This window comes from Monodelphis domestica, chromosome 6 (assembly GCF_027887165.1).
Source record: "Monodelphis domestica isolate mMonDom1 chromosome 6, mMonDom1.pri, whole genome shotgun sequence".
Classification (NCBI taxonomy): domain Eukaryota; kingdom Metazoa; phylum Chordata; class Mammalia; order Didelphimorphia; family Didelphidae; genus Monodelphis; species Monodelphis domestica.
In genome coordinates this window covers 49,900,353-49,926,232 of record NC_077232.1, presented here as the reverse complement: position 1 = coordinate 49,926,232, position 25,880 = coordinate 49,900,353, and the positions used below count along the sequence as shown (strand labels likewise).

General features: G+C 39.0%; 1 protein-coding gene across 3 annotated transcripts in view; it reads right to left on the bottom strand.

Annotated features, from left to right (window-relative positions):
* The window catches only part of CCDC34 (coiled-coil domain containing 34), a 36,405-nt gene extending 12,971 nt beyond the window's left edge, over positions 1–23,434 (bottom strand). For all 3 annotated transcript variants that reach the window (XR_008912765.1, XR_008912766.1, XM_016423460.2), the window contains exons 1-3: positions 22,830–23,434; positions 16,265–16,391; positions 10,667–10,774 (exon numbers count right to left, since the gene is read on the bottom strand). Coding sequence is in view for 1 of the 3 variants with exons in the window: in XM_016423460.2 (XP_016278946.1) it covers positions 10,667–10,774; positions 16,265–16,391; positions 22,830–23,338 (744 nt within the window). In the remaining 2 variants the exon portion in view is untranslated. The remainder of the gene's footprint in view (positions 1–10,666; positions 10,775–16,264; positions 16,392–22,829) is intronic.
* Between the last annotated feature and the right edge of the window lie 2,446 nt (positions 23,435–25,880).

The following is a 25,880-nucleotide window of genomic DNA, read 5'->3' as shown; positions in this document are numbered from 1 at the left end:
CAAAAGCAGAAATGAAACCAACCTCAAAGGCATATATTCTAATGGGAGCAGGCTAGGGTGGGCGAAAAGTATTTCAGCATGTACATAAACAAAAATTATACAAAGTAATGTAAAAATTATTATATCATCTAATTTTGCTTTCTACTTAGGATTTAAGGATTGTCAAATACAAGATTTTGCTATCGCATATTAAACACTGCTCCAAGACTTTGCTGGCTGTTGAGCTCTGGCAAAAACAGATCCCAGAATTCTAAGGGATAAAGCCGACAATTTCCCTTGAAAATTCAAAAATCTCTAAGCTCTAGTCCTTCTAAACCACCAACTGAAAAAGAAAACTACCTCCCAAAGGAGATACATTGATTGAAAAGGACCTAGATGGATTGGCGATGAAGAAAACCCAACTAGGGACCTTCTAGGGTTGGTGAAGCACAAAAACCCTTGAGACTATAGAAAAACAAGTTTATTTAGCTTATGAAGGTTAGGGAAACTGATAGATAAATTCCACAGGGTCCCTCTGTCTCCAAAAAACTTAATCTCCACCCACTTTTCTATACTCCCCTCACAAGTAGGCTCTTCTGGTCTTCTCAAGTGCTCCTTAACAGCTCCCTGATCTATCTAGACCCAAAACCCATTGACTACCTTAGATTGTCTCTAAAAGGCTGAGGAGACAGGACTCACAGGTGGACTGAGTCCTTCCCCAAGCCTGGGGTTGGCTTCCTAGGTAAAACCCAAAGTCCTAGATGTAAAACCCTTTGGTTTACCTTAGCCAAATTGCCACAGTCAAATTGTTCCCAGCACTTCAGGGAAACACAGATCTCCTCTCCCGGGTATTCCTCTAGATCTGTGAATTTTAAAACTATTTCACCCTAATCAGACCATTCTTTAGAAGATGTGATTTAGCTATTTCCTGATCAGAACAATGGAGATACTTGGAATAACAGAATCAGGTCTTGGAAACTACATTTCTCCTCCCTTCTTAGTTTAACAAGATTTGGAAGGCCTGAATCAAACTTAAAGTCCTCATTGGTACAGATGAGATGCAGGAAAGTGATGTAAAACTGTCTATATAAGGCATGTCACTTCCTGTCTCTTTCTCCTTCTCTGGAGAGGCGACTCTGGCTGAGAGTGTGCTAGGCGTTTTGAAGTCTTGGAGTGTTGGGTGGTGAGTTTTGCCCTTGAGCTGAGATTCAGGTTCGAGCATCTTAGCTAAGCCCCTTTGGAGGTCAGGCTGATTCTTCCCTCCTTCACACTCAAAACCTTACTTTCTAGATCTCCTAATCTTCCCGCCAGTTACTTGCCCCTTCCTTCTTCTGTCTTCTTAAATCTCCTCCACTATATCAATTAAATCACCATAAAATTTCCAGCTGAGTTTGGGTGCTTCATTAGGATTTATAAATAAAATCCTTGGTGACCAAATATAATTATTAAATTCAGTCTCAACCATAATTTTAACCCTTAAAGACCCCAAAACCTCCTAGTTTTTCCACAAAACTAGTTAGTTCCCAGGAGTTGATGATCTATTCTCCCTTATAGCTCAGAGAGAAGGCAGTTCTGGAGTGATCGTTTTTCTCAATTAACTCCCAAAAACCCCCTCTGCAGAGCTTCCCCTTCCAAAGTCTTTTCCCAGGATTTATGGCTAAATTCTCTTCTCTCTCTTTTAGAGACAATCCTTTGCATTTTTCCCTATCCCTTATTCCTCTTATCCTTACAAAAGGAAAGTAAGCTAAAGACAACTCAAATTCTATCCAGTATGTTTCTTAAGCATCTTATTTTTCAAATTTAAAAAAATCTATTAAAAGATGTTTTTACACAAAATATTTTGTTTCCTTTTTATTTGGAGGGATAAAATAAATTTTAATTCACTTACAAAAGTGCTCACGTAATAAAGAATCAGAGAACAATTTTCAAAATCTAGAAAATGTAGGAAATGTCCTATCAACCAGAGAATGCCTGCCTCTATAAAGTAAAAAAAAAGATGGGTTCAAATTCAATTCTTTCCTTGAAAATCTGGCAAAATACATATTTTATCCCCTCCCCACCAATAACAAGAAACAACTCACTGAGTAATGTATAAAATGGCAAAGCACTATTTTCCCAAAAGTGGAAACAGAGGAAGGTAAGTCACTCTAAGATGTCAAAGTTAGTATGTGGGATGAGATTCAGTGTGTAATTCTCAAGAGTAGTATTTGGCTTATTGTAACCCCAATTTTCAAGACCTCATAGTATTACAAGTCTTTAGACTAAAACTGCCCTCCCACCCCATACAACTTTAAGTTTTCCTGACCTATTTTCAAAAGTCTTGGGAAGAGTTTATCTATACACTGGGAAGAAAGCCAAGCTATAAGCTAAGCTGAAGGAGAGAAAGTACAGTGAGTTTCAAAAGTAGCATTACGGTCCCAGCCTAGGAATCCCATGATAGTCATGGGTTTTTCTTGATCATAGGGATCTTTAGGGGTACACAATGTTGAAAATCACATGCTCAAGACTGTAAACGTCACAGTCCCACCTTCTGTTAGATTGTAGAGAGGGGAGGAGAATCTTGCATCAAAATTATTATAAAAGTCTGTGATTGTACCTAGAAGAGAAGACATTTTTGCCCCAAGCAAGCTGCTTGTGTGGGCAGAATCCCTTTTCTTCTCCTTTCCCTCCCTCCTCCCCATTCCCTGCTGTCCACTGTTTTCTTAGAATAAAGCTGCTTTTCTCTGCCAGCATCTTATCAAGTCTCCTGTCTGCTCAAAAGAGTGATTTCTGGAGGCATGAGACTCCCCAGAATTCCACTCCACACAGTAAGAAACAGAAATGATCCATAGGCTTTACTTTTTGCTGGAAAGCTAGTCAGGGCAGTGGCTGTTACAACTACAGGATGGGTGGAGTGGGGTGTGGGGGTACTCTTCCCTCTAAACAACAGAAGGCCACCAAGAATCACTCTGTTTAAGAATCTAAAACTAAAAACAAACCTTGGAGTAACACAACTGATTATGATGATTTCAGATAAACCTGGGAAGGCTTGTATATACTGATACAAAGTGAAGTGAGCAGAACCAAGAGAACAATTTATTCAATGACAACAACACTGTAAGACAAATAGATCTGGAAGACTTGAGATTTCTGACCAACCAAAAGAACCACAGCAATTCCAGAGGACTCATGCTCAAATATGTTGCCCACTTCTAGAAAGGGTCAGAACACTGATTAAAGTTTTTTATTCCTTTGATGGGCATGGCTAATGCAGGAGTTTGTTTTGATCGACTGTACATAATTTGTAACAGTCTTGTTTTTCTTGCTTTAATATACAGGGGAGGTGAAAGGGAAAGAATTCAGAATTGAAAATAAAAATAATATATAACACAAGTGATTTGTAAAGTGAAAACTGCATATAGAAATACTTTCACAATTATGGTCAAAAGAATAAGTAATTTTGTTTATATAAATTTGAAATTTTTCCTTGTATGAATTGAGTAAGGAAAAATTGTCCAAAGTAAATATGGAAAAGGAACTGGCATCCTACATAGGAATTCCTCTGGAACAAGAGGAGGTATAAAGAATATAAACTACTTTCATAGAAAGTAATAGAGGGCTGATGTTTTAATAATATTTTCAAACAGGAGGGAAAAACTAGTGCAGAGAGCAAAAGAGCATTAAGAGATTGAACAGTCTCAATATGCCCTGATCTGCTTTGGACTTTACAGGTATAATTCCCCCCAACCTCTGATGAAGCCAGGCAGAATCATCAAGGAAACTATTGGTAACTTATAAATAACAGAGAGGAAAGCAAAGTCAGGAAAGGCAGTAGGAGTAGAAGAAGATGTAGAAAAAAGTTTTGATCAACAATGGAAAGAAACTGGGAAATGGCAAGAGGAATTATAAATTATTAAGTTTGAATCATAAATCTCAATCTATAATGTTGAAACCTATAAACAAAATGTAAAGGAGTGAGCTGCACAAGGAAAGTTCTTATTTTTATATGCTCAGCAATGTTGAGCACACAGTAAGCCCTAGAAGAGAAGAGCAATAGAGTTCAGTGACTGACTTGCCCAGGGCTCGCAAAGTCATTAAATGTCGTGGCCAGTTCCTCCTAATTCCAGGCCTTCCCCTCAATAGAATCCTAATATTGGTTAAAGGAACAGACTTACACAGTGCTGTCAGGTGAGGAAAGGGCTACAGTATAAACATGTTTTCCAATTGGTTGTTACAGACATTTCTTTCTCTCTCTTTTTTAACCTTTATCTACCTTCCTTGTATCAATACTAAGTATTGGTTCCAAGGCAGAAGTACAGGCAATGGCAAGCTAGGCAATGGGGATTAAGAGACGTGTCCAAGGTCACACAGCTAGGAAGTATCTGAGACAAGACTTGAGCCCAGGATATCCTGTTTCTAGGCCTATCTACTGAGTTCCCTTGCTGTCCCCTGTCCCCCCCACCACACACATTCATTTCTCATAATGCTACACAAAGAATGTTTTCCCCATTAATTTTATTTACAAAAATCATAAGAGCAAACTATAGACCACACTTCAATTGTGTTTTATGGTTCCAAAGTGCTTTCTATGCATCACATGTGAGCATGTGATGCCAAGGTTGAGATAGACAAATCAATGTTATCACCCCCATTTTACAGATGAGGGAAGCAAGACTACCAGAGTTCTATGACTTACTCAAGTATATAAACTAGTAAAAGACTAGGCCAGGCCTGGCCCAAGCTCCTCTGCATCTAATGTTCTTTCCACTACACCAGATTTGAAAACAATGTTTCCAAGGAAGCAAAGTACCCAAAGAATACTGTTACTTAAGATTGAAACCACAGGGAGTTTTTCTAAAAAATTATGTCTTAAATATTGACTAAGTGGTTTTAGAATTATCTGGTGTTCTGATGAATAGTATCACTCTTGTTACAATGGTAGCTTTTATCCAGAAACATCTACTTTATCTGTGGTTTTGCAGACAATTATGGAGTCAGACGTCTAACTTGTGGGACATGTCCCTTGATAAACATCTAGTAATTTGGGAGCCAGATGAGTTGACTTTCATTCTTCTGCAATTCCTAGTCCTGTGAAACACATCAGTAGAGCCTCACTAAACCTTGTTCTGGCTCTCTGGGATCCTTTCTTTCCTTTCTCCCCTTGATTTCTGCAGCCATTCCTATAAAAGGAGGCTCTGAAAAAGGACAACTTTAGCAGTGAACAAACTCCAATTACAAGTCAAGCACCCTTTACCTTGTGTTTCTATGTCAATAATTGCCCACTAGTCACAAAATTACTTCTAGTTTCTAGAGTTCTCCCTTTGGATAGGCAAACAAATGTCTACCCAAAAGGAAGAGGAATCATGGTAGAAATAGCAATAATAAATTGTACTAGATAGGTGGCCTTTGCTAAAACTCTATGAATATATAGACATATTAACCCTACACTACATGAAATAATCAATGCCATATTATGAGAATTAGGGCATGGCTTTCATGTAAAAATATTTTAAAATAAGTCTCTTTGAAAACAAAATCGAAATTATGGGCAAGAAAAAGAAAGCAAATGTCCTTCAAAGAAGAGAAAGAAAGAAACTTAAATTAGTAAGATTACACAGAAAGAAATACAACCAGATAAGATAAGTCACTTCTTTTTAGAGTCACATTTCAAGAAAAGAGGCCAGTGAAAAGGATATCATGAATGCCACTTGTTGCTTTGTTAGGCAGACCAAAAGGAAAATGACCTGAAGAAAGAAACCACTCTTGATATGTCTAAAATACGAACAGTCTAAGGCAGCTAAAGACCACACATGGTGAATATAAACAGGGAAGAAGGAAAAAATGAGATGCCAGACAAGAAGAGAAGAACCAGGGGCTCCCACTTTTGTAAACGGATATTAAAATAGCCCACGATGAAAATCAGAAGAAATCTGAGGGAGAAAATTAAAGTAAATCATAGGATCCTAGATTGAGAGCTGAAAGAGATCTTAGAGATCCTCTGGTCTTAATCCCTCACATAATGCATTAGGAAATTAAGATTGAAAAAAGTCACATGATGTACAGTCATTAAAAAAAAAAGTCAAACAACAGAACCAGCATTAGAATCCAAGTCCTCTCAGTGGAATAGACTGGGGGCAAGTGACCTCAGCCAGACAGTATACGATAAACCCAAAGATCCCAGGTCTTGGGACAAAAATCCACTATTCGATAAGAACTGCTGGGAAAATTGGAAGACAGCGTGGGAGAGATTAGGAATTGATCAACACCTGACACCCTACACCAAGATAAATTCAAAATGGGTGAAAGACTTAAACATAAAGAAGGAAACCATAAGTAAATTGGGTAAACACAGAAAAGTTTTTGTACAAACAAAACCAATGTAACTAAAATCAGAAGGAAAACAACAAATTGGGAAAAAATCTTCATAAAAACCTCTGACAAAGGTTTAATTACTCAAATTTATAAAGAGCTAAATCAATTGTACAAAAAAATCAAGCCATTCCCCAATTGATAAATGGGCAAGGGACATGGATAGGCAGTTTTCAGATAAAGAAATCAAAACTATTAATAAGCACATGAAAAAGTGTTCTAAATCTCTTATAATCAGAGAGATGCAAATCAAAACAACTCTGAGGTATCACCTCACACCTAGCATATTGGCTAACATAACAGCAAAGCAAAGTAATGAATGCTGGAGGGGATGTGGCAAAGTAGGGACATTAATTCATTGCTGGTGGAGTTGTGAACTGATCCAGCCATTCTGGAGGGCAATTTGGAACTATGCACAAAGGGCGATAAAAGAATGTCTACCCTTTGATCCAGCCATAGCACTGCTGGGTCTGTACCCCAAAGAGATAATGGGGAAAAAGACTTGTACAAAAATATTCATAGCTGCACTCTTTGTGGTGGCCAAAAATTGGAAAACAAGGGGATGCCCATCAATTGGGGAATGGCTGAACAAATTGTGGTATATGTTGGTGATGGAATATTATTGTGCAAAAAGGAATAATAAAGTGGAGGAATTCCACGGAGACTGGAACGACCTCCAGGAAGTGATACAGAGCGAGAGGAGCAGAACCAGGAGAACATTGTACACAGAGACAAACACACTGTGGTATAATCGAACGTAATGGACTTCTCCATTAGTGGCGGTGTAATGTCCCTGAACAATCTGCAGGGATCTAGGAGAAAAAACACTATCCATAAGCAGAGGACAAACACCGAGGAAAAGCAACTGCCTGACTACAATGGCTGAGGGGACATGACAGAGGAGAGACTCTAAACGAGCACTCTAGTGCAGATATTAACAACATGGCAATGGGTTCGAATCAAGAACACATGTGATACCCAGTGGAATCACGCGTCGGCTACGGGGGGTGGGAGGGAGGAAAAGAAAATGATCTTTGTCTTTAATGAATAATGCATGGAAATGATCAAATAAAATACTATTAAAAAAAAAAAGAATCCAAGTCCTCAAACTCCAAATTCAATGCACTTTCATCCAACACCAGAATGCCTCTCTAAATAGCTAATGGGACCCTAGGGACCATGTGTATTCAGAAATAGAGATCTTTCCTGAGTGCACACTTAATCTCTAAAATAAAGAGATGTCCAATTGGCATCCACAGGATATTCAAACTCAAAGGCTCTAGTGTCCTAATTATCTTCCAGCAGCAATTTCCATTCTGAAATGAACAGTAGTATCTCACAAAACCAGATTAGGTTGAATGCCACCAATTATATCACCTCATGCCATTATATTGCATTCTTAGAAATCTAGCAACTTTGTTTAATTAATTAATGTGGCAAAATTAGCATCATGGAATTAGAAGATAAGAAGCTTATAGCAGGAAGAATGGCACAGCACAAGGCAGTTTATAAATATAAATTTCAAAAATGCATAAACCCAAAGCCTTTGTCATATTCACACCTTCTGAGGTCACCCAGCTTGTCAGGCTAAGAGTAGGATGGAGAGTAGAGTATGAGAACTATCTACAGCTACCTGAAAAGTTATCAAGTGAAAGCTATTTTGTTTGGCCCCTGAGAGGAAGACCAAGAGGTAAAAGTTACATGGAAGCCGGCATTGACTCAACACTACCTTTTAAGGACATGGTAAAATGGGGGGAAGGGAGGAGGGAGCACACTCATATTTATTTGTTATCATGGAAGAAAACATTTACCACATGGCAAAGAGCTATACCCTCTTTCATTGAATGTCTGAAAGTTATAAACAATTACCTTAGATTTTAATAAACACTTCTAATATATATATATAAAATGACCTTGTAAGTCAACTCCCAATTATGCATCTTGTAGGGGGGTAGAAGTGAGGTATAGAGTCCAAAGGAGAGCAGGACAAAAACATTTCTATTTAGCTTTAGAATGCTAAGGAAAAAAATAAACTCAATATATTATTTTAATTGATCTTCAGAAAGCTATTGTGAAAATGAAGAAAACTGTTAAGAAATAACATGAAAACTAAAGATTGATTAGTAAATTACTTTTAGAGAGGATTAACATAAAATTCCAGAGAGAAGGAAGCTAAGGTGCTCTAAACAGCCTAAATTAGCAACATAACTTGGAAGCTTGCAAAAGAGACTGTCATATGTTGGAAGGAAACTGTTCTCCCTCTCTATTACTGAGAAGGAGAATTTCCTAACAACATGTAAAAGCTTTCACCACCTTCAGAGAAGAAATGCCATTAACAAAGCATAACATAAATTCCATTTTATGATTTTCTCCAGTGAGGTTGCACAGCCCAGGAGCAAGAGTAAAGAGTTGGCAATTATAGGTAGACAAGAGCACACAGACAAGGCAATGAGGTCTTCCAGGGAGAAAATATTAGTTCAAACTAAGGCTAGGCATGAGAACAAACAGAAGAAAAAGTCAGAAGGAGACAAGGCACCAGAGCTTACAATGAGGGTCAAGGGAAACACTGAAGAAAATAAAGGAGTTGGAGGAGAAGAATTAGGGGTTGTGGCCAGGAAGAGGGAGTGGGGAAGTAGTCCCCGTGCCAGGATGGCTGGCTAGGGCACAGTGGAAGGGGCTTCTGGAATAGGAGGCTGAGCAAGTAGGTGATCGAGACATTAAAAGGATTGTCATATCCAAGGTTAATGGCAAGGGATGAGGTGGGGAGAAATGTCATAAATAAAGGGCTTCAGTCATGGAAGGAGATGGGGAAATAGTCTGCAGGAATCAACAGATAATGACCCCAAAAATGGAGAGTAGGACCTACTCCTGCCCTAGGGGTTGAGGTGGGGTTTTGTGGTAGAAGAGAGAATCACAGGATTTCAGTGATGACAACCATCTTAGAGAGCATCCTGTCCAAATCCCAGCATTTCATAGTTAAGGAAGCCAGTTTAGTGAGCTTGGTAAGTGACATATCCAAGATAAACATCAGGCCCTGGACTAGAACCCAGTTTCTTAGACTTGTAGTCCTCGGCTTTAGTCACTAAAGTTCACTACCAGGAAGACTCTGTAACTAATTACACAAAATAAAACCAATAAAGTCAACACACTCCATTTTGCTGCAATTCAGAAGCCCATAATGAATATAAGTAGATGGGACTTTACTGTAATCATGAAAAACCACAATGATGATTGATAAAAAAAATTAGTACTAGAAGCGCTATCCCTTTAAGTAAAATTGGAATATGATGTACTAAAAATTGCTATGAAAACAAATGGCCATTTTCCACTCCATATTGTGATCTACCAAGTCAAATGGTGTTACACCTGATTCATTCATGAAATAATATCTAAGGAACATCAATTGCCCAAAGTAACAAAACAAAAGGAAGTCTGGAGTGACTTATAAGGAGTTTGTTATGGAAGAGGAAATCAGAAACATAAAAGAATAACTAACATCGGAGACCATATATGATAAGCACAAAAACAGTGAAGAACATAGACATTATTGAAAGGCTATTTCAGGCTAACAAATCAAAATGGGGCAGTTCAAGTTGTAGTCTAGGATGCAGAGGTGTATTAGGAGACAAAACAAGAAAGGTAAACTGAGGCCCTACTGCAGAGAGCCTTAAAAACAAGGCTAAGTAGTTCAGACTTTGTCCCAAGCCACGAAGAAGCTCTTTGATGGCTTTTGAGCAGGCTGACACAATCAGAATAATGCTCTATCAGTAATAATCTAGTGAAGAAAACAGGGTAGATGAGGAATGGATAAAGAGACCAGAGGTCTCAGGACCAGGCGTAGTCATGGAAATGCAAAAGGAGTGATATATGCCAAGACTAAAGAGGAGCTAGATGGGAAGGGAAAAGGAATCAAAGTTTGGGGAAAAAATGATGACTTCAAAGGACCACAGATTTAAAGTGGGAAGTGACCTTTGAGGTCATCTTTTCCAATCTTACATAAACTGAGGTCCAAAGATGGTAACTGACTTACCCCAAGTCACACAGTAAAGGAACAGAAATTCCATTAACACTGAGAGTCTGAGGTACTAGCAAGACATCCAGATGGAAAAAAATCAAAGTAAGGGGCTGAAGAGGTATAGGATTGGGGGTCATGAAGTAGGGCAAATGGAGGAGATTCTCCAGGAGAACACAGAAGAAGAGAGGGCAGAAGGGCTGTAGGGAATTCCTCCACTGAATAGGCAGAAGGAGGAAGAAGTAGCAGCAAAAGAAAGAAATTAAGATCAAGAGAAAAATAAGGATTAATAGCAACAAGGGAGTCTGGCCTGACCCTGATTCTTACCTGTTCATTCTTTTTTTGAAGCCATTCCTTGTGTTTTTCCTCAGCATACTTTTTTCTTTTTTCACGCTCTTCGGCTTCTTTTCTTTTTTCTTGTTGTAGACTTATTTCCTTTTTTCAATATAAAAAAGTAACATCCAATAAAGTATTTAAATCAATGTAAAACAAACCAAATTATATAAAAATATTATTTCCTATTATAGTAAAAAATGGTACTACCTTAAGTAATTGCTATAATGAAAAATCTTTGATTAAAAAACTAAGGGAAAAAACACTAATTAAACCATTCTCAATAGAGTTATGAATCCATTCTGGCAAACAATTCAGAACAATGAGCCCAAAGTCACCAAACTGCATATCCTTTGACCCAGCAATAGTATTACCAGGCCTATACTCAAAAAGATCAAAGAAAGGGGGGAAAGATCCATATGAACAAAATATTTATAGCAGCTCTTTTTTTTGGAGGCAAAGAACTAGAAATTAAAGCAAGGCCCATCAATTAAGGAACGGCTGAACAAACACTGGCCTAATGATGTAATAAAATATATTTTAAGAAATGACGAAAAGGGATGGCTTTCCAGGAGAACACTGCACACATTAACAGCAATATTGTACCATGATCAACGGTGAATGACTTGGCTATTCTTAGCAAAACAAAGATCTAAAGGACTCATGATGAAAAATTCTGTCTACCTCCAGAGAAAGAACTGATGAAGTCTGAATGCAGAAAGATCAAATATTTTTTGGATGTTTTCTTTCAAAATCTGGCTAATATAGAAATGTTTTCCATAAGTACACATATATAATCTATCCAATTGTTTACTTTCTCAGGGAAAGGAAAGAAAGAATTTAGACTCAAATTTTTTAAAAAGCAAGTATTAAAAATTGATTTTTATATACATTTAGGAAAAATATTAGAAAATAAAAAGATGATTTCACAGGAAACCAGGAATAGGTATATGAACTGATGGCTAAGTGAAGTGAGACAAATCAGGAGAACAAGTTTAATAGAATTTATTCCCAGAAGGAGCAACTAGGTGACTCAGTGGATAAAGTTCAATGCCTGGAGATGAGAGGTCCTGGTTTAAATTTGACTTCAGATTCTTCCTAGTTATGTGACCCTGGGCAAGTCACTTAAGCCCAATTGCCTAGCCCTTACCTCTCTCTTTGACCTTAGAATCAATACAGAGTTTTGATTTTTTAAATTATTTCCCCCCCATAGTTTTGACTCTAAGATAGAAGGTAGGGATTAAAAAAAAAAATTATTCCCAGGTATTTCAGTCCCTTCCTTACCTCTCCACATCATAGAAGGTATCACTTGACAAAAAAAATGTGTGTTGTAAAGATTAAATGTAACTCTCCCCTGATTGTGAAAATGAAATTAACTCTCCCCTGATTGTGAAGATTAAATTAACTCCCCTGCCCATTTTTAGATGTAATCACCAAAAGTGTAAACATCCCATTTAATCATTAAGTGAGAGAGGTCTGTGTCCCACGTGTGCAATAGTGAGTGACAAAACAGAATCAAACTACCTACCCCCTTGGCAGTCCTAAGCAAAGCTTCAACTGTAATTGGAAGATGTAAAAGTGGAGGAAGGCACAAGAAATGACACAAAAGAAAGTGTCTTTAAAAGGGAGTTACAACTTCCTGGGAGGGATCTTCAGAAAGAACTTCGTCTTCTTTTGGAGTTCTGAGTTCAAGTTGGAGGCTGGTGAAGAATCTGCTGACTGGACCTGAGACCCTGTACTTGGTGAGTCTGTTCTTAAATCTCTTCCTTTGGACTGACATGTGGTTAGAGAAGGAGCTGGCTCCTTTCCTGGATTTTTTGAAGAGACTAGCCTCAGGAGAGAACTACCCTCTTGAGAGAGGCTCCCTGCATCCCCAAGTCTTCAGCTCAAGGTCAAAGCTTCTCCAGCTAAGTCTTGCCTAGGTTGAGTCAGGGGGTCAGAACAAATACTTAGCATGTAGACTAAATATCTTACTCTGTCCTCTCTCTGATTTCTTACTTCAATCTTTCTATATTTTGTAAACAAATTGTTAAATAAATCTCTTTGGAATTTCATAAAATTCCTGGTGACCCTATTCTTAAATAAGCCAGTCCAACCTTTATAACCCCCCCCCCCCATATCTATATCTATATATAATGTATTTTGTGTTTCTATTTTTCGGTTCATTCTTTGGAGATGATCATAAGTTGCAATTTTCTGGGGAACTCACACTCCTTAGGTGGAGAAATGAGGGTTAAAGGCAATGAGGAAAGGGTTGTTGAAAATGGCTTGCCTCACTACTCCCTCCCAGAGTCCCTGAATTACTTGAGGGACACAAAATGGAGATCTCCCCTCAGTGAAGGCTTGCCCCTTGGTGGCCATGCCAGCCCTCAAGGGCGGCAGAGAAGTCATCTTTACAAGGATAGGTATCAGGGACCTCAATCAGGAAATGCACTGCTTTGAGGCGCTCACAAGCCTCCCCCTTGTGTCTTCTTGAAAACTGGAAATAAGATGGAGTCTGCCAATGGACTTACTCTCTAGATGTAAATAAATGAGATTGAATTCACTATCTGACTGCTTATTTGATTTAATTGTTGATTGAGGCAAAGGGTAGAGGTTAGAGGGGTTGTGGATCGCCCTAAATCTCTATCTAAATAAAACTAATTACTGAAGTACAAGGTTTTCTTGTAGGCAGGGGAGACAGAAAAAAGGGGAGAGCACTGCTCACCAATATGAGTACAGTATCTCAATATTTCATGGAATGAAAGTCTTTGAAGAAATTAGGTTTCTTGACAAGAACCAACGATGCTTTAAATAGGAACCTGTGATGTTAAGATTTCTGTCAGTGTCAGAAATCTCCATAAGTGTCTTGAAAATGGCCCAGAGAAACAGCTCCTTCCTTCCACTCCCTTCTGCGTCTCTGTACCCACGACCTCCTCCCTCAGGAAAATTTCCCAGAAGTCCTTGTTCAGTTTCCAACTGCCGTTTCTGCCTCAATCTCTGTAGAGCTCTCCCAACAGTTCTTTTTTTCCCCTACTCCCCATCATTACTAAGTCATTCTTCAAAAATTAATTCTATAGCTGTATAGAATGCTCTCTTGGTTCTATTCATTTCATTCTTCATTATCTCATGTAGTTTTTCCCAAGTTTTTAAAAAACTAACCTGCTTCTTGTTTCTTAAGAGTGCAATAGTATTCCATCACAATCATACACCACAATTTGTCTAGCCATTCCCAAATTGGTGGATATCCCCACAATTTCTACCACAAAGAGGGCTGCTATAAATATTTTGAAACATATAGATTCTTTTCTTTTACCCTTTATCTCTTTGGGAACAGACCGAGCAATGGTATGCAATGGTATTGACAGATCTAAGAGCATACATAGTTTTATAACTCTCTGGGTCTAATTTCAAGTTGCTCTCCAAATGGTTACATCAGTTTGCGTAGTTTCACCAACAGTGTACCAGTGTTCCCATTTTTCCACATCCCCACCAACATATGTCATTTTACCCTTTTATCATTTTAGCCAATCTGATAGATATGAGATGCTATCTCATAATTGTTTTGATTTGTATTTCTTTAATTAGTAGGATTAAAGCATTTTTATATACTTATATATGGCTTTGATTTCTTCATCCAAAAACAAGCTATTCATATCTTGTGCTCATTTATCAATTAGAGGATGGCCAAGTAACTTTTTAGAGATACAATTATCTGTTCCATACTATTAACACTAACTTCTTAGTAAAATTTCAACTATATTGTATTTTGCTTAGTTTTTCTACATGTACATTTTGGCACCATTAGTACACTACAAACAGATAACTCGGAACCACTATGCCTGAGGGGAGGTAATAAGAATAACTTCAAAGTTTTTTGTTGGAGATAAAGGATAGGAATTAAAGTATCCATGAAGCAAAACAGGCAAGAGAGCTCATACCTACATCAAAGGATAAATTTTCCTTGGAGAAGACAGAATTCACACAGATTGCAATCAGACCTGGATTACCTATGAGCCTGGTCCAGTTTAGGTAGCTTAAAAATTTTTTCTTTCACTATCACAAGCAAGGTACTGAGACACATCTCTTGATTCCCTTCAAAAGAAGTGTCAAATGCACAGCCCTGACTACGCTCCCAGTGTGGCCTAAAACCTGATTAAAATTGATTTGGGAAATATTTAACAAAATAAATGAAAATACAATAAAACATAAATTATGTTAATATGTGATTTTCTAAACCAATCTGTGCCCTCAGAGATCCTAAGGTAGGGCTAAGTGGCCCTGGTGTCCATGTAAATTTAATACCACTTCCCTAAAGAATCATTCACTTAGAAAAAACAATACCCATCATTCCAATTTCCCAACCAACAGGATCCTAACACTAGTGATGTAGATTTGGATCAAGTTAGGGAGGGCTTTAACAAAGGGAAAATTTCATATTTGATCCCAAAGAGAACAGAGCCACTAGAGTTTATTGAAGATGGGAGTAAAATTATAATCTCTAAGATATCACCTCCTGTGGGAACTAAGCTATCCTCGTTGCACCTCGAAACAGTCTTTCCAATGTCAAAAGTCTAACTCTCAATTATCTTTCCTTTTTCATCACAAGTACATCTTCTGAAACATTTTTGTAATCTATACATGGAGGGGTAAAAAACTCTTAAGACCCAAGAAAGTTAAATAATTTGAGAGCAAGAATGCAAATTAAAGGGGGCAGCTGGTAGCTAAATGGATTGAGAGCCAGGCCTAAAGACGGGAGGTCCTAGGTTCAAATTTGACCTCAGCCACTTCCCAGCTATGTGACCCTGGGCAAGTCAGTTAATCCCCATTGCCTAGCCCTCTTCTTACCACTCTTCTGCCCAGGAACTAATACACAGTATTGATTCCAAGACGGAAGGTAAGGGTTTAAAAAAAAAGAATTCAAATTAAAATAATGAGTAACTTCATTTTTTCAAGGTTCTAAAGCATAACATATGGTCTATTTTTAAATTATTATGTATGGAAATATATATGGATAACATTGTTGGGCAAGAAGTTCTTAACACAATATTACAGATAGATTCTAAAGTAGCAGTGAAGGTCTAATATTTTGGCTTTCACATTTTATTCAGACATTTGCCTTTTCACACCAACAACTTAAAATAAGAATGAATTTTTCAATAGGAAAAATTTTCAATAAGAAAAATTAAAACTGCCTGATTTATTTCTGGGAGGCAGCATGTTAATTAGCACTGAACTTAGGAGTCAAGAGACCTTGATTCTGATCCCAGAACTATCATAAATTTGTTGTATGATCCTGAGAAAGCCATTTAATCTGGGCCTCAATTTCTTATCTGTCCATGGAAAACGCTGAGGGAAAGAAATAGCTCTTAATGATCTTTTTTTCTCCCCTACCACAAGTGTTTCATGAATGTCCCTTGAAGCTGAAAGGAAGTAACTATTTAGATACCTCAATGCTGACAAAATATATGGAATACTGATACAGTCAAATGCAAAAGTTATCATATTTATTAGGACACTAAGATTTCATGAAAATTCTCATTTAAACTGAGAAAAACATGTACAAGCTCATATATACCTATTAGATAAAAAAGAAACTTGCTTTGTCATTACCTCTAAGATTCTGTTTTGTAGACGAGCACGTTGTTCTTTTTCTTTGCAAACAAACCATTCTTCCCATGGTGTCAGACTTGTCTCTAATATATGGCACTGCAACTCTTTGTCTGAACTTTCTTTAATTCTGTTGATACATAAAGATATGCTAAACTGGTTAATAAGTAGATGCTGACCTTAACAGTCAAATTGTTTTAGAGAGTGAAAGTGAAATGTAATACAGATTTTATTATGACATTTTAAAAGAATTCATTAAAATATAAACAATGTTTTCCTCAGCTTGACTACCAGATTAGTCAATCATGAAGGAAAGGAATTCTTGGGACCACAACTCAAGGGGAAAAAAACTATATCCTGAGGGAATTTGATTAGCATTGCTAGGATCATCAATAAATGCAAGTCATTTAAATATTAACCACTGAACTATCTTTGTATTCATGCATTTCTATCAACAGGGCAAATAGAAACTCCCTAGAATTATGAAATAAATGTTCAGAAAACAAAATTTTACTTTAAGAAAGGGCAAGGGACTTCAGATTCAGAAGACCAGGGTTTCAATTTCAATTTCAAATCTTGACACTTGGTGTCATCCCTCTAAGGTTCAACACATTTATCCTCACTGATAAAATGGAGGTGATATTTTTACCATCTTATCTATCTCAAAGGGCTGTTATGAGAAAATCACATCATCCATCTTAAAATAACACAAATGTGAGCTGTCATTTTAATTCTCCATAAAATCCTACTGCAATGCCAGAGAAATACTATATGGCAGATTTTATTATGTTGGAAGGCTTTGAGACAGACTGTGTCTGCCTTCTAAGGACCTAGCTAATAGAGAAACTAAGGCTAATCACCAAGAGGATGGCCATTACGACATAATGAATTATTTGGCTTGGCAATACATAAGAAAAAAACAAACAGAAGCCCAGTAATAAAAGGTCCTCATTTATTATAAATAAATAGGCAATATCCTTCCATTTCTGCCATGTCAGTGGTAGAGTCAGAAAAGGAAGCAGAGAGTATGAAGTATTTGGACTACCTCTAAAATTTCAAATCTGTTCTGGTCTTTTCATCAAGAATGCTTGGAAATCAGAGCAGCTCAGTAGCACACTGGATAGGGCACCAGGACTGCATTTGGGTGGACCCGGGTTCAAATTTTACCTTAGATACTTCCTAGTTGTGTGACTCTGGGTTAAGTCACTTAATCCCAATTGACTAACCCTTGCTGCACTTCTGTCTTAGAATTAAAAAAAAAAAAAGTTCAGAAATCTTCTATTTCATTAAAGATTCATTTTCTCACCCAAGAATTATACTCAATTTTGACAGTTAAGTTTTTCTTGGATAGCCTTTATCTCTGGAGCTTTTTGGAATAGTCTTCCAAACTCTCCATTCTTGTATTATACTAGCTACCAGGTACAACGAGATCTTGATTGTGGTGACTTGTGCTTGGAATACACTCAGTTCCTATATTCCTGGCTGCAAGGGTTGAGCCTAATTAATCCTTAGTCTGATGGCTAAGATAAGACTCCACTTTCTGTAGAAACTGTTACTACTATTGGCCCTGCCTTCAGTTGCAACTGGGGACTCTGGGTTACTGGCACTTGGCCTTGCTCTGGGCCTCTTAATACCAGGCTATTTTGCATTTTGCCTCCCATTTACCCTGGCTTTTCTCCATTCTATGTTTCCATAGGGTTATGGTGGCCTCTTTATGTAGTCTGATTGTATGGAAATTCATATCTGATTCTCATTGCTTTTATTTATCACAGTTCCTTCTTGTGTATTATTAGAGCTTTACTAGGGTATTTGAGGAAGAACTTGGGTTCCTCTAGGTCCTACCTACATCATCATCCTCTCAACTACATGTATAAATCTGGAAATCATCTGTATAGAATCAACAACTAAAACCCAAAGGAAATGATAAGGTCATCAAGAAGGAAAATGTAGAAAAGAAAACTAAAGAAAGTCTAGAACAGAGCTTTGAGAGACTTGAATGGTTATGGGGAGAGGTAGCAATTATCCAGCAAAAGTGACTGAATTGGAATATCATAGTATGAGAACCAGATCACCACTTATATTATAAAAATCAGAAGGGGAGAGAATATCCATGAAGGAGTACCAAATCAGGATCAAAATTATCAGAGCTCAAACTGGAATATCAACAGTATCAAATTCTACAGGTCAAAAAAAAAATAAGGACTAGAAAAAAAGTGATCAGACTTAGCAAGACAAGAGAAAAGATAAAGCTGACTATGAATGGCCTTTTCTTTTTTCCTAAAGTAAGAAATCTGGTTCTCTGCTTAGAAGGAAGGGAGAGGAACAATACAAGAGGCCAGAGGATAGAAGATTTGGAAGAGCCATTGTGAGGGGTGCAACAGAGTCAATTAGATTAGAATAACAGAACTGCCATGCACTCATGAGAATCTAGTTGAGATTAGCCAACATAAATTTGAAGAAAACCCAATCAATATGAATAAATGACCTCAACTGGCATTCAGAAATATGCAAGAAGATGGACAAAAGGTGAATGGGGATAGTAACCCAAGACTGGGGTTTGGCAGAGCATACTGGTGATAAGACAAGGGTTTAACTAAAGATTCAAAAGTAGAAAAAGGCATATACTTGAACTGGGTTAACTACAGGGTCAAGATTTTTATGAGGAAAGGACAGAGAAATAAAAGACTGGGAAAGGAGGGATAGAGTGAATAGAAGTCTCAGTGAGGCCAAGGAATAGTTTTAGGAAAAATGAAACCAAAGGAAAGATAAAAAGAAAGAAAGCTGTGTAATCAGACAGAAGGATTTCAAGAATACTTTCTTTCCTAAGAATATGGAAGTGTTGGACATGCCAAGTACCAAATACCACTAAAAAGGAAAAAATGAAATTGAAAATATCTTCACCAAAAAGAAAGCATTGCTATTATGGGATACATACCAGAATCAGCTGTCTAAGTATAGTCTCATTATCTACTAGTTAAGCGATAGGCTTAACCAGCATTAAATCAGAAGGATAAAAACAGTAGTATGAAATAGGCTGAAAAGAATCCTAAGGACAAGAGCAGTTTTATTTATTTGGAGGAAAAAAATCAAGGCAGTGAATAGTGCAATATTACTCTATCCTGTCAAGAATGATCTTTCAACTGTGTAAGACTGTAGGCACACATGTCAAAGCCTCTTATATACCATCATGGTATCCAAAGGCAGCACAGTTGCTAGAATGCTGGACGTGAAGTCAGGAAGAACTTCAAGTCTTGTCTCAGACACTTGTTAGTTATGTGAAACTAAGCAAGTCACTTAATGTCTCTCAGCCAGAGATTCCTCAACTGAAAAATAAGGATCTAAAGCCTCACAGAGTTGTGGTGAAGAACAAGAAATAATAAGTGTAAATACTCTGCTCAACCTAAAGCACTATACAGTTACCATAGTTAGAATGAAGAGTAGTGGACTGGAGGTTGGTATGGTTAAGCAAATTAGAAACTGGTTGATCAAAGCAACCCCACCAAATGTTGATTAATAGAAGAATGTCAACTTAAAAGCAGTTTAATATCAACCAAAAAGTAGTGCTGTGAAACCTCTGTGGTTAGACCTGTTGTACTCAACATGTTACTCAATGAGTCAGAAAATGACATGAATGGCATGTTTACCAGACTTGTAGGTAACACAAAATTGAGATATAATTAATATAGATGATGAATGGATCAGGATAAAAAAAATACCCGTGGGAAGTTAGAATAATTGAATGACTCTAATAAAGTTTAATTGAACAGGGTTTATGAAGCTGGGCACTTAAGTTTCAAAAAACTAACTAAAAGAGTACATGAAGAAGACAGTATGGCTAGACCGTGGTTCATGTAGAAAATACCTGGGTGGTTTAGTAGGCTGCAAAAATGATTATGAGACAAGAACATGAAGTGGTAGTCAAAAAAGGTAATGAGTTAAGTACATTAACAAACAGTGACAAGTATGAGAAAGGTGGGGTGGCTAACTGCAGTGCCCTGGGGCAAGTCACATTATCCTAATTGCCTAGCCATCAGCTGCTCTTCAGCCTTGGAACTGATACTTGGTACTGTTTCTAAGATGGTTTAAATAAAAACAAAGAAAAAGAGATGGGTCAGTCTGTCCTGGTCAGAACACAAGAAGACACCATGCTCAGTTTTAGATGGCCCATTTCAAGAAGGATCAACAAACTTGGAGACCTAAGATCTACAGAAAAAAATTGGGAATATTTAGCTTGAAATTTCAGGGGGTTCCTGGTTCCAGAAGCAACATATGGAAGGATTTGACTTCTGTTTGTTTGGCCCTAGAAAACAAAACTAAATCTATAGTGTAGAAATAGCAGAAGCAGATATCATAGCTGAATGTAAGAAAATTTCCTAATAATTAGTGTTACCTAAAAATTAAATGGTCTACATTAAGGACATATTGAATTAAGGTCTCTTCCAGATCTAAAACTCTACTATTTTAAGACTTCCACCATATGTGATCATGTCTAACATCCATCAAGATGCAGACTACACATAAACTCTAAGATCTATTCCAACTCTTGATTCTATTAACTTTATGTAATGATAACACAAGGGGCCCACCTCAAGACAGATCTTGGCTAACAGGGCAGTCTCAGAAAAGGAAATTGTGATAATTGCTCTTATCATTGACAGGTGTTTCAAGGGCTTTCAAAGGGAAGAATGTTTAGAGAAAAACACACAGGATGGATACTTATGGGTTCTAGTCCTACTTATCTTGCTAACTTACTTCCTGACTTAGAGAAGACAATCAACTTTCATTGGGTCTTTGTTTCCCCACCTTCAAAATGAGGGATAAACAAAACATTCTTTAAGGTCTCTTCTGACTCTAAACTATTACTTCCATTTATATTATATGTAAGGTAAATGAGGTGACTTGATAGCATGACTGACAAGAAGTAACTGGATACTATACTAGAGTATTAAAAGTTAGAAGGGAACTTAAAAATCATCTAGTTCAACTCCTTCATTTAAGAGTGGAGGGAAATAAAGTTTGGAGTTGAAGTGACCTCCCTAAGGGTACAGGAAGAAATACAAAGCTAAATTTAAATTCTAGTTTTCTGACTCCAAATTCAAAGTTCTTTGCTTCTTATGCTGATCCTCTAGATATCCTTGGATGTATTATTTAACTTCACAGTATCTATAATATAGGGATATTGTGATTCACTATATCTACCTCATAAAACATAAATGATTGGGGGTGGGGGGGGCAGGGAAGTGAGGAAGAACAGGGTAGTTCAGTGTATAGAAGCTACTTCCTCCACCAATCAGCTTGCCACCAAAGCATATCAGTTGGCTTTCAGCAACTCTGGAAGTGTTGCCTGGGAACACTAACCAGTTAAATAACTTAGTTGCCCAAGGTGATACAGATGGCATGTGTTTATAAGCAAGAACCAAAGTTTTCTTGACTCTCAAGTCTAGCCAAATTCTCTTGCCTCACCTTACAATAGGTTGATTCTATTTCAATTTACTAAGTTTCTACTCTGTTCACTGTAGAGATAAAAGACAAGCTCTTTTCAGTTCTATGATACTTTCTTTTTGTGTGAAGAGGTTTATGAAAGGGCAAATTAACTAGTTCTATGATTTCCTTGGTATTGTGAGTTCCCAATGAGGAACTTCTTATAGTGCAGATCCATCAGCAGCCTCCTAGCCCGGCCTCTCCAATTCCTTTCAAGTTATAATGTTTAAAGGAGTTTCCTAGGGTACTGAAATAAGTAGCAAGTTCAGCCCACACAGGTAGGACTTGTCAGAAGCAGAACTTGAACCTAAGGCTTCCTGCCTTACCTTTTTTCCGACTGGGTTTTCCAGTAGTTAAATGTGCTGTACAAACATGGCCTGGAAAGAAGCCATTTGGAAAAGTAACAGGTCCTGAGAAGCCATCTAATCCAAAGCTTTAATTTGGCAGATGAGGAAGTGCCCAGGGTGGGGAAGGGACTTGCCTAAGGTCTCATGTGGAAATCCATGTATTATATGAGGAATAGAAGGCCCAGGGTGAGGAAGACCTTGCCCAGTCTCACTGTGGATGGGCAGTAGGAAGGGAGGAAGGGAGGGAGGGAGAGAGGAAAAGAGAAAGGAGAAAAAAACTGGCCCAAGCTCAAAATTTTTCCATAAATAATACAAAGAAATAAGTCAAACAAGGATGATTGAGAGTTGGGCAGTATATTAAGGCAATTTAAATTTTGTTTTTTCAGAAATATTTTAAAAGTAAATTCCTGTTTCCTGTTTGTTTTTCCTTTTCTTTTGTTATAGTAACTAGCATTTGGGTATATCATTGTTATGGCTGAGGTCTATTTTTAGATAAGTAATAAAATGAAAATTTGCACTTCAAAAAGAAGGAGGAAGAAAAAGAAAGAAGGACGGAGAGAAGGGGAAGGAAGAAGAAAGGAGAGGACGAGACGGGGAGCCTAGCAGTGCAGAGGATAGAGTGAAAACGGGGAACTGGGGGTGGGGGGAACCAGCGTGGACTTGACTCCAGAGCCCCCAGCTCAGCTTCAGGGTTCTGGAGGGGAGGAGCTGGGACAGGGCTGGGGGCGGGTCCCCTTTACCTGGCGCGCCCCGAGGCCTCTCCTCCTTCCGGGCTCGTGGCCCTTCCCCTCTGGCTGGCCGCTTTCTGAGTCTTCTCGCTCTCCTGTTCCTGTACGGGCTGTGGCGACTGCGACGGCGATGGCGGCGGCGAAGGCGGCAGGGACGGTTCTTCAGAACTCTCCTCAGCTGCGCCGGGCTGAGGCTGAGGCTCGGGCTGTGACTGACATTCAGGCTGGGGCTGAGGCTGAGACTTCACCGGCTCCCGCCGATCCTCGCCGCCGGCTTTGGTCTCGGGCTCGGGCCGGGGCTGGTGCTGTCCAGCGGGCTCGGGCCGGGGCTGGTGCCGCCGGTGTCGCCGCCGCCCCCGGCGCTGCCGCAGCTCCTCTGCCTCGTCGCTGTCGCTGTGCAGCAGGGACAGCAACGAAGCGGAGGCCGAGCTCGAACGGGGCCGCGCCAACGACGACGGGTCAGACCAAAAGTCCCCGGGGGACTCCCTCCGCCTGCGTGGCGTGCCCTCCTCACTCTCCATGGCTGGGTAGGAGAGGCCGAGCCGTACCCGCCCCGACGGCCGAAGCCACCGTCGCCGCCAAGTTCAAACCGGCGCTGCCGCCGCGGCGGGAACGCACTCCCAGGAGGCCCCGCGCCGCCCGCCACTACAGCCAATCCGGGGCCGAGAGCCGGCATGCGTTGCCAAGGCAGCGCGCGGTCCCCCGCCCTCCGTCCCCCACCCGGGGCTTTGTCTCTCCCCACCCTCAGCCACACTTCGGTCCCACAGTGTACACCTCCGGCCTATGTGGGGCGCAGTGGGGCCTCCGACATGGCAACGCCCCCTTCGGACTCGGCCCCATCGAAGTGAATGGTTCCTGGCTTCCCGCCTGTGGATTCCCCTCTGCACACTCAAAGCCAGAAGAGACAGAGAGAGGCCTTCTTTCTGTCATGGGACCCTTTGGTCTTGAGCGCCTACTATGTGCTAGCTACCGTGCCAACCTTTGGGAATACAAAGGGGGAAAAGAACCAATAAATATTTATTAAGCACCCACTATGTGCCAGGTACCATGATAACCTCTAAATATATAAAGGGGGAAAAAGAACCAATGAATATTAAGCACCCACTATATGCCAGGTACCATGCCAACCTCTAAGGCTACAAAGAGGAAAGAAGAGCCAGTGAATATTAAGCACCCACTATGTGCCAGGCACTGCCAACAGCTAAGAAGTTCCTGTCTCTAGGACTAGCTGTATCCACTGAACCACCTAGCTGCCCCTCAATGGACATTCATTAAGCACCAACCATGGGTCAGAAATTGTACCAACCTCTGGAGATAGAAAGGGGGAAAAGTCAATGAACATTAAGTACCAACTATGTCTCAGGTATTGTGCTAACTACAGGGGACCCACACTCACACACACAAAAAGGAGCCAGTGAACATTTATTAAACACATTTAAAACAGCGAGAAGGAACTAGAATTAAGGTGGATAGGAAAAGGCTTCTAGCTAGGACTTGAAGGAATCCAGTCAAGCCAGGAAACAGGTAGTTCACTACCTAGCCTAAAGGAAGCCTTCTCGGAAGAAGGTCTTTAGATGCATAAAATGAAATCTATAAGATTACAAAGGAAACAAATTATTGTATATTCAAATACAGTTACCAAAATACTTTTTAAAAATAAATTTCCAAATTCCTTTGATCTAGAAGAAACTCCTTGACATTAGGTTCTTTCATTCTTTGAATTTTTATCTCCAGTGATGAATTCCTACCAGCCATTTAGAAATACTCAGTGATTGAGCTGGAAGGCCATAAGAGTCCATCCCCTTCATTTACAATGAGGAATCTGAGGATCAGAATCTGGGTATCAGAATCGGAGTCTCAGGCTTAGGCACAATTCAAACTCAAGTCTTCTGGCATCAAATTCTCTTAAGTAAATGAGCTAGAATTCATGGGAGCATAGATTACAAAACTGGAAGATACCTCAGGGACCACCTTATTCAATCTATAAAGGAGGGAATTAAGACCCAGATAGGCTGTGACTTGGCCAAAGTCAATGAATGACCTAATAAGCACAAAGAGGGCTGGAACCCAGGTTATGGCATTCCAAATCTAGTGCTTTCTACCTCACAGGATTATTGTTAGGATCAAATGACATATTTGAAGTGCTTAGCACAGTTCTGGCACATAGTAGATACTCAATAAATTCTAGGTTCCCTTCTTCTTCCTCCTTCCTTTACAATCCTTTGCTTCTATTCTAAGATCTAAATCTTAGCGTTAGAACCAGAAGGCACCTGAGAGACCCAAACCTTGTATTTTTACAAAGAAACTAAGGTGCAAAATGGAGCAAAAAGATTTGGTTCAGGTCCCACAGTAAGTATCCCAGCTAGGATTTAACTTCATTTCTTGGACTCCAAAATGACTTCTTGACTCCTTTCCTTTCTACTTTTGATCATCATTTTGCAGATGGGAAAGATTGGAAATCTAGTCCAACCCCTTCATTTTATCGATAAAGAAACTTCAAGGAATTTGACTACATCTCAGAGTTAGCATTTGAGCCTATGTTCTCTAAGTCAAAATTCAGTGCTTTTTCCATGAACCATCCAAGTGTTCCAGAGCCAGAGAATCACATTCCCGTCTCAGGTGGTTTTGCCACATAACAGAAATAAATTGTTGACAACAAGAACCCTCTCTATTTTTCAACTCTTACTCTACCATAGAACTTGGATGGTTGCTTGTCAGGAATCTCAGTAAAATGTAATGCTACCTGAAGGCAAGGATTGTTTGGTCTTGGTTCTTTGGATCTCCAGCACACTCACCATAGTGCCTTTGCAGAATAGACTCGATATATGATTGTTAAACTTGATTAAGGGTATATTTGTAAATATAGAAATAGACACACATTTCAGGTTCAAGTTAAAACTTTTATATTTATGTGTGTGTGTGTGTGTATATATCAGAGGCTATTAGCTGGCATAGTGGATAGAGGCCCAGCCCTGGAGATAGGAAGTTCTGGGGCCAAATTTGAGTTCAAATCTCAGACACTTCCTAGCTGTGTGACCCTGGGCAAGTCACTTAAACCCCACT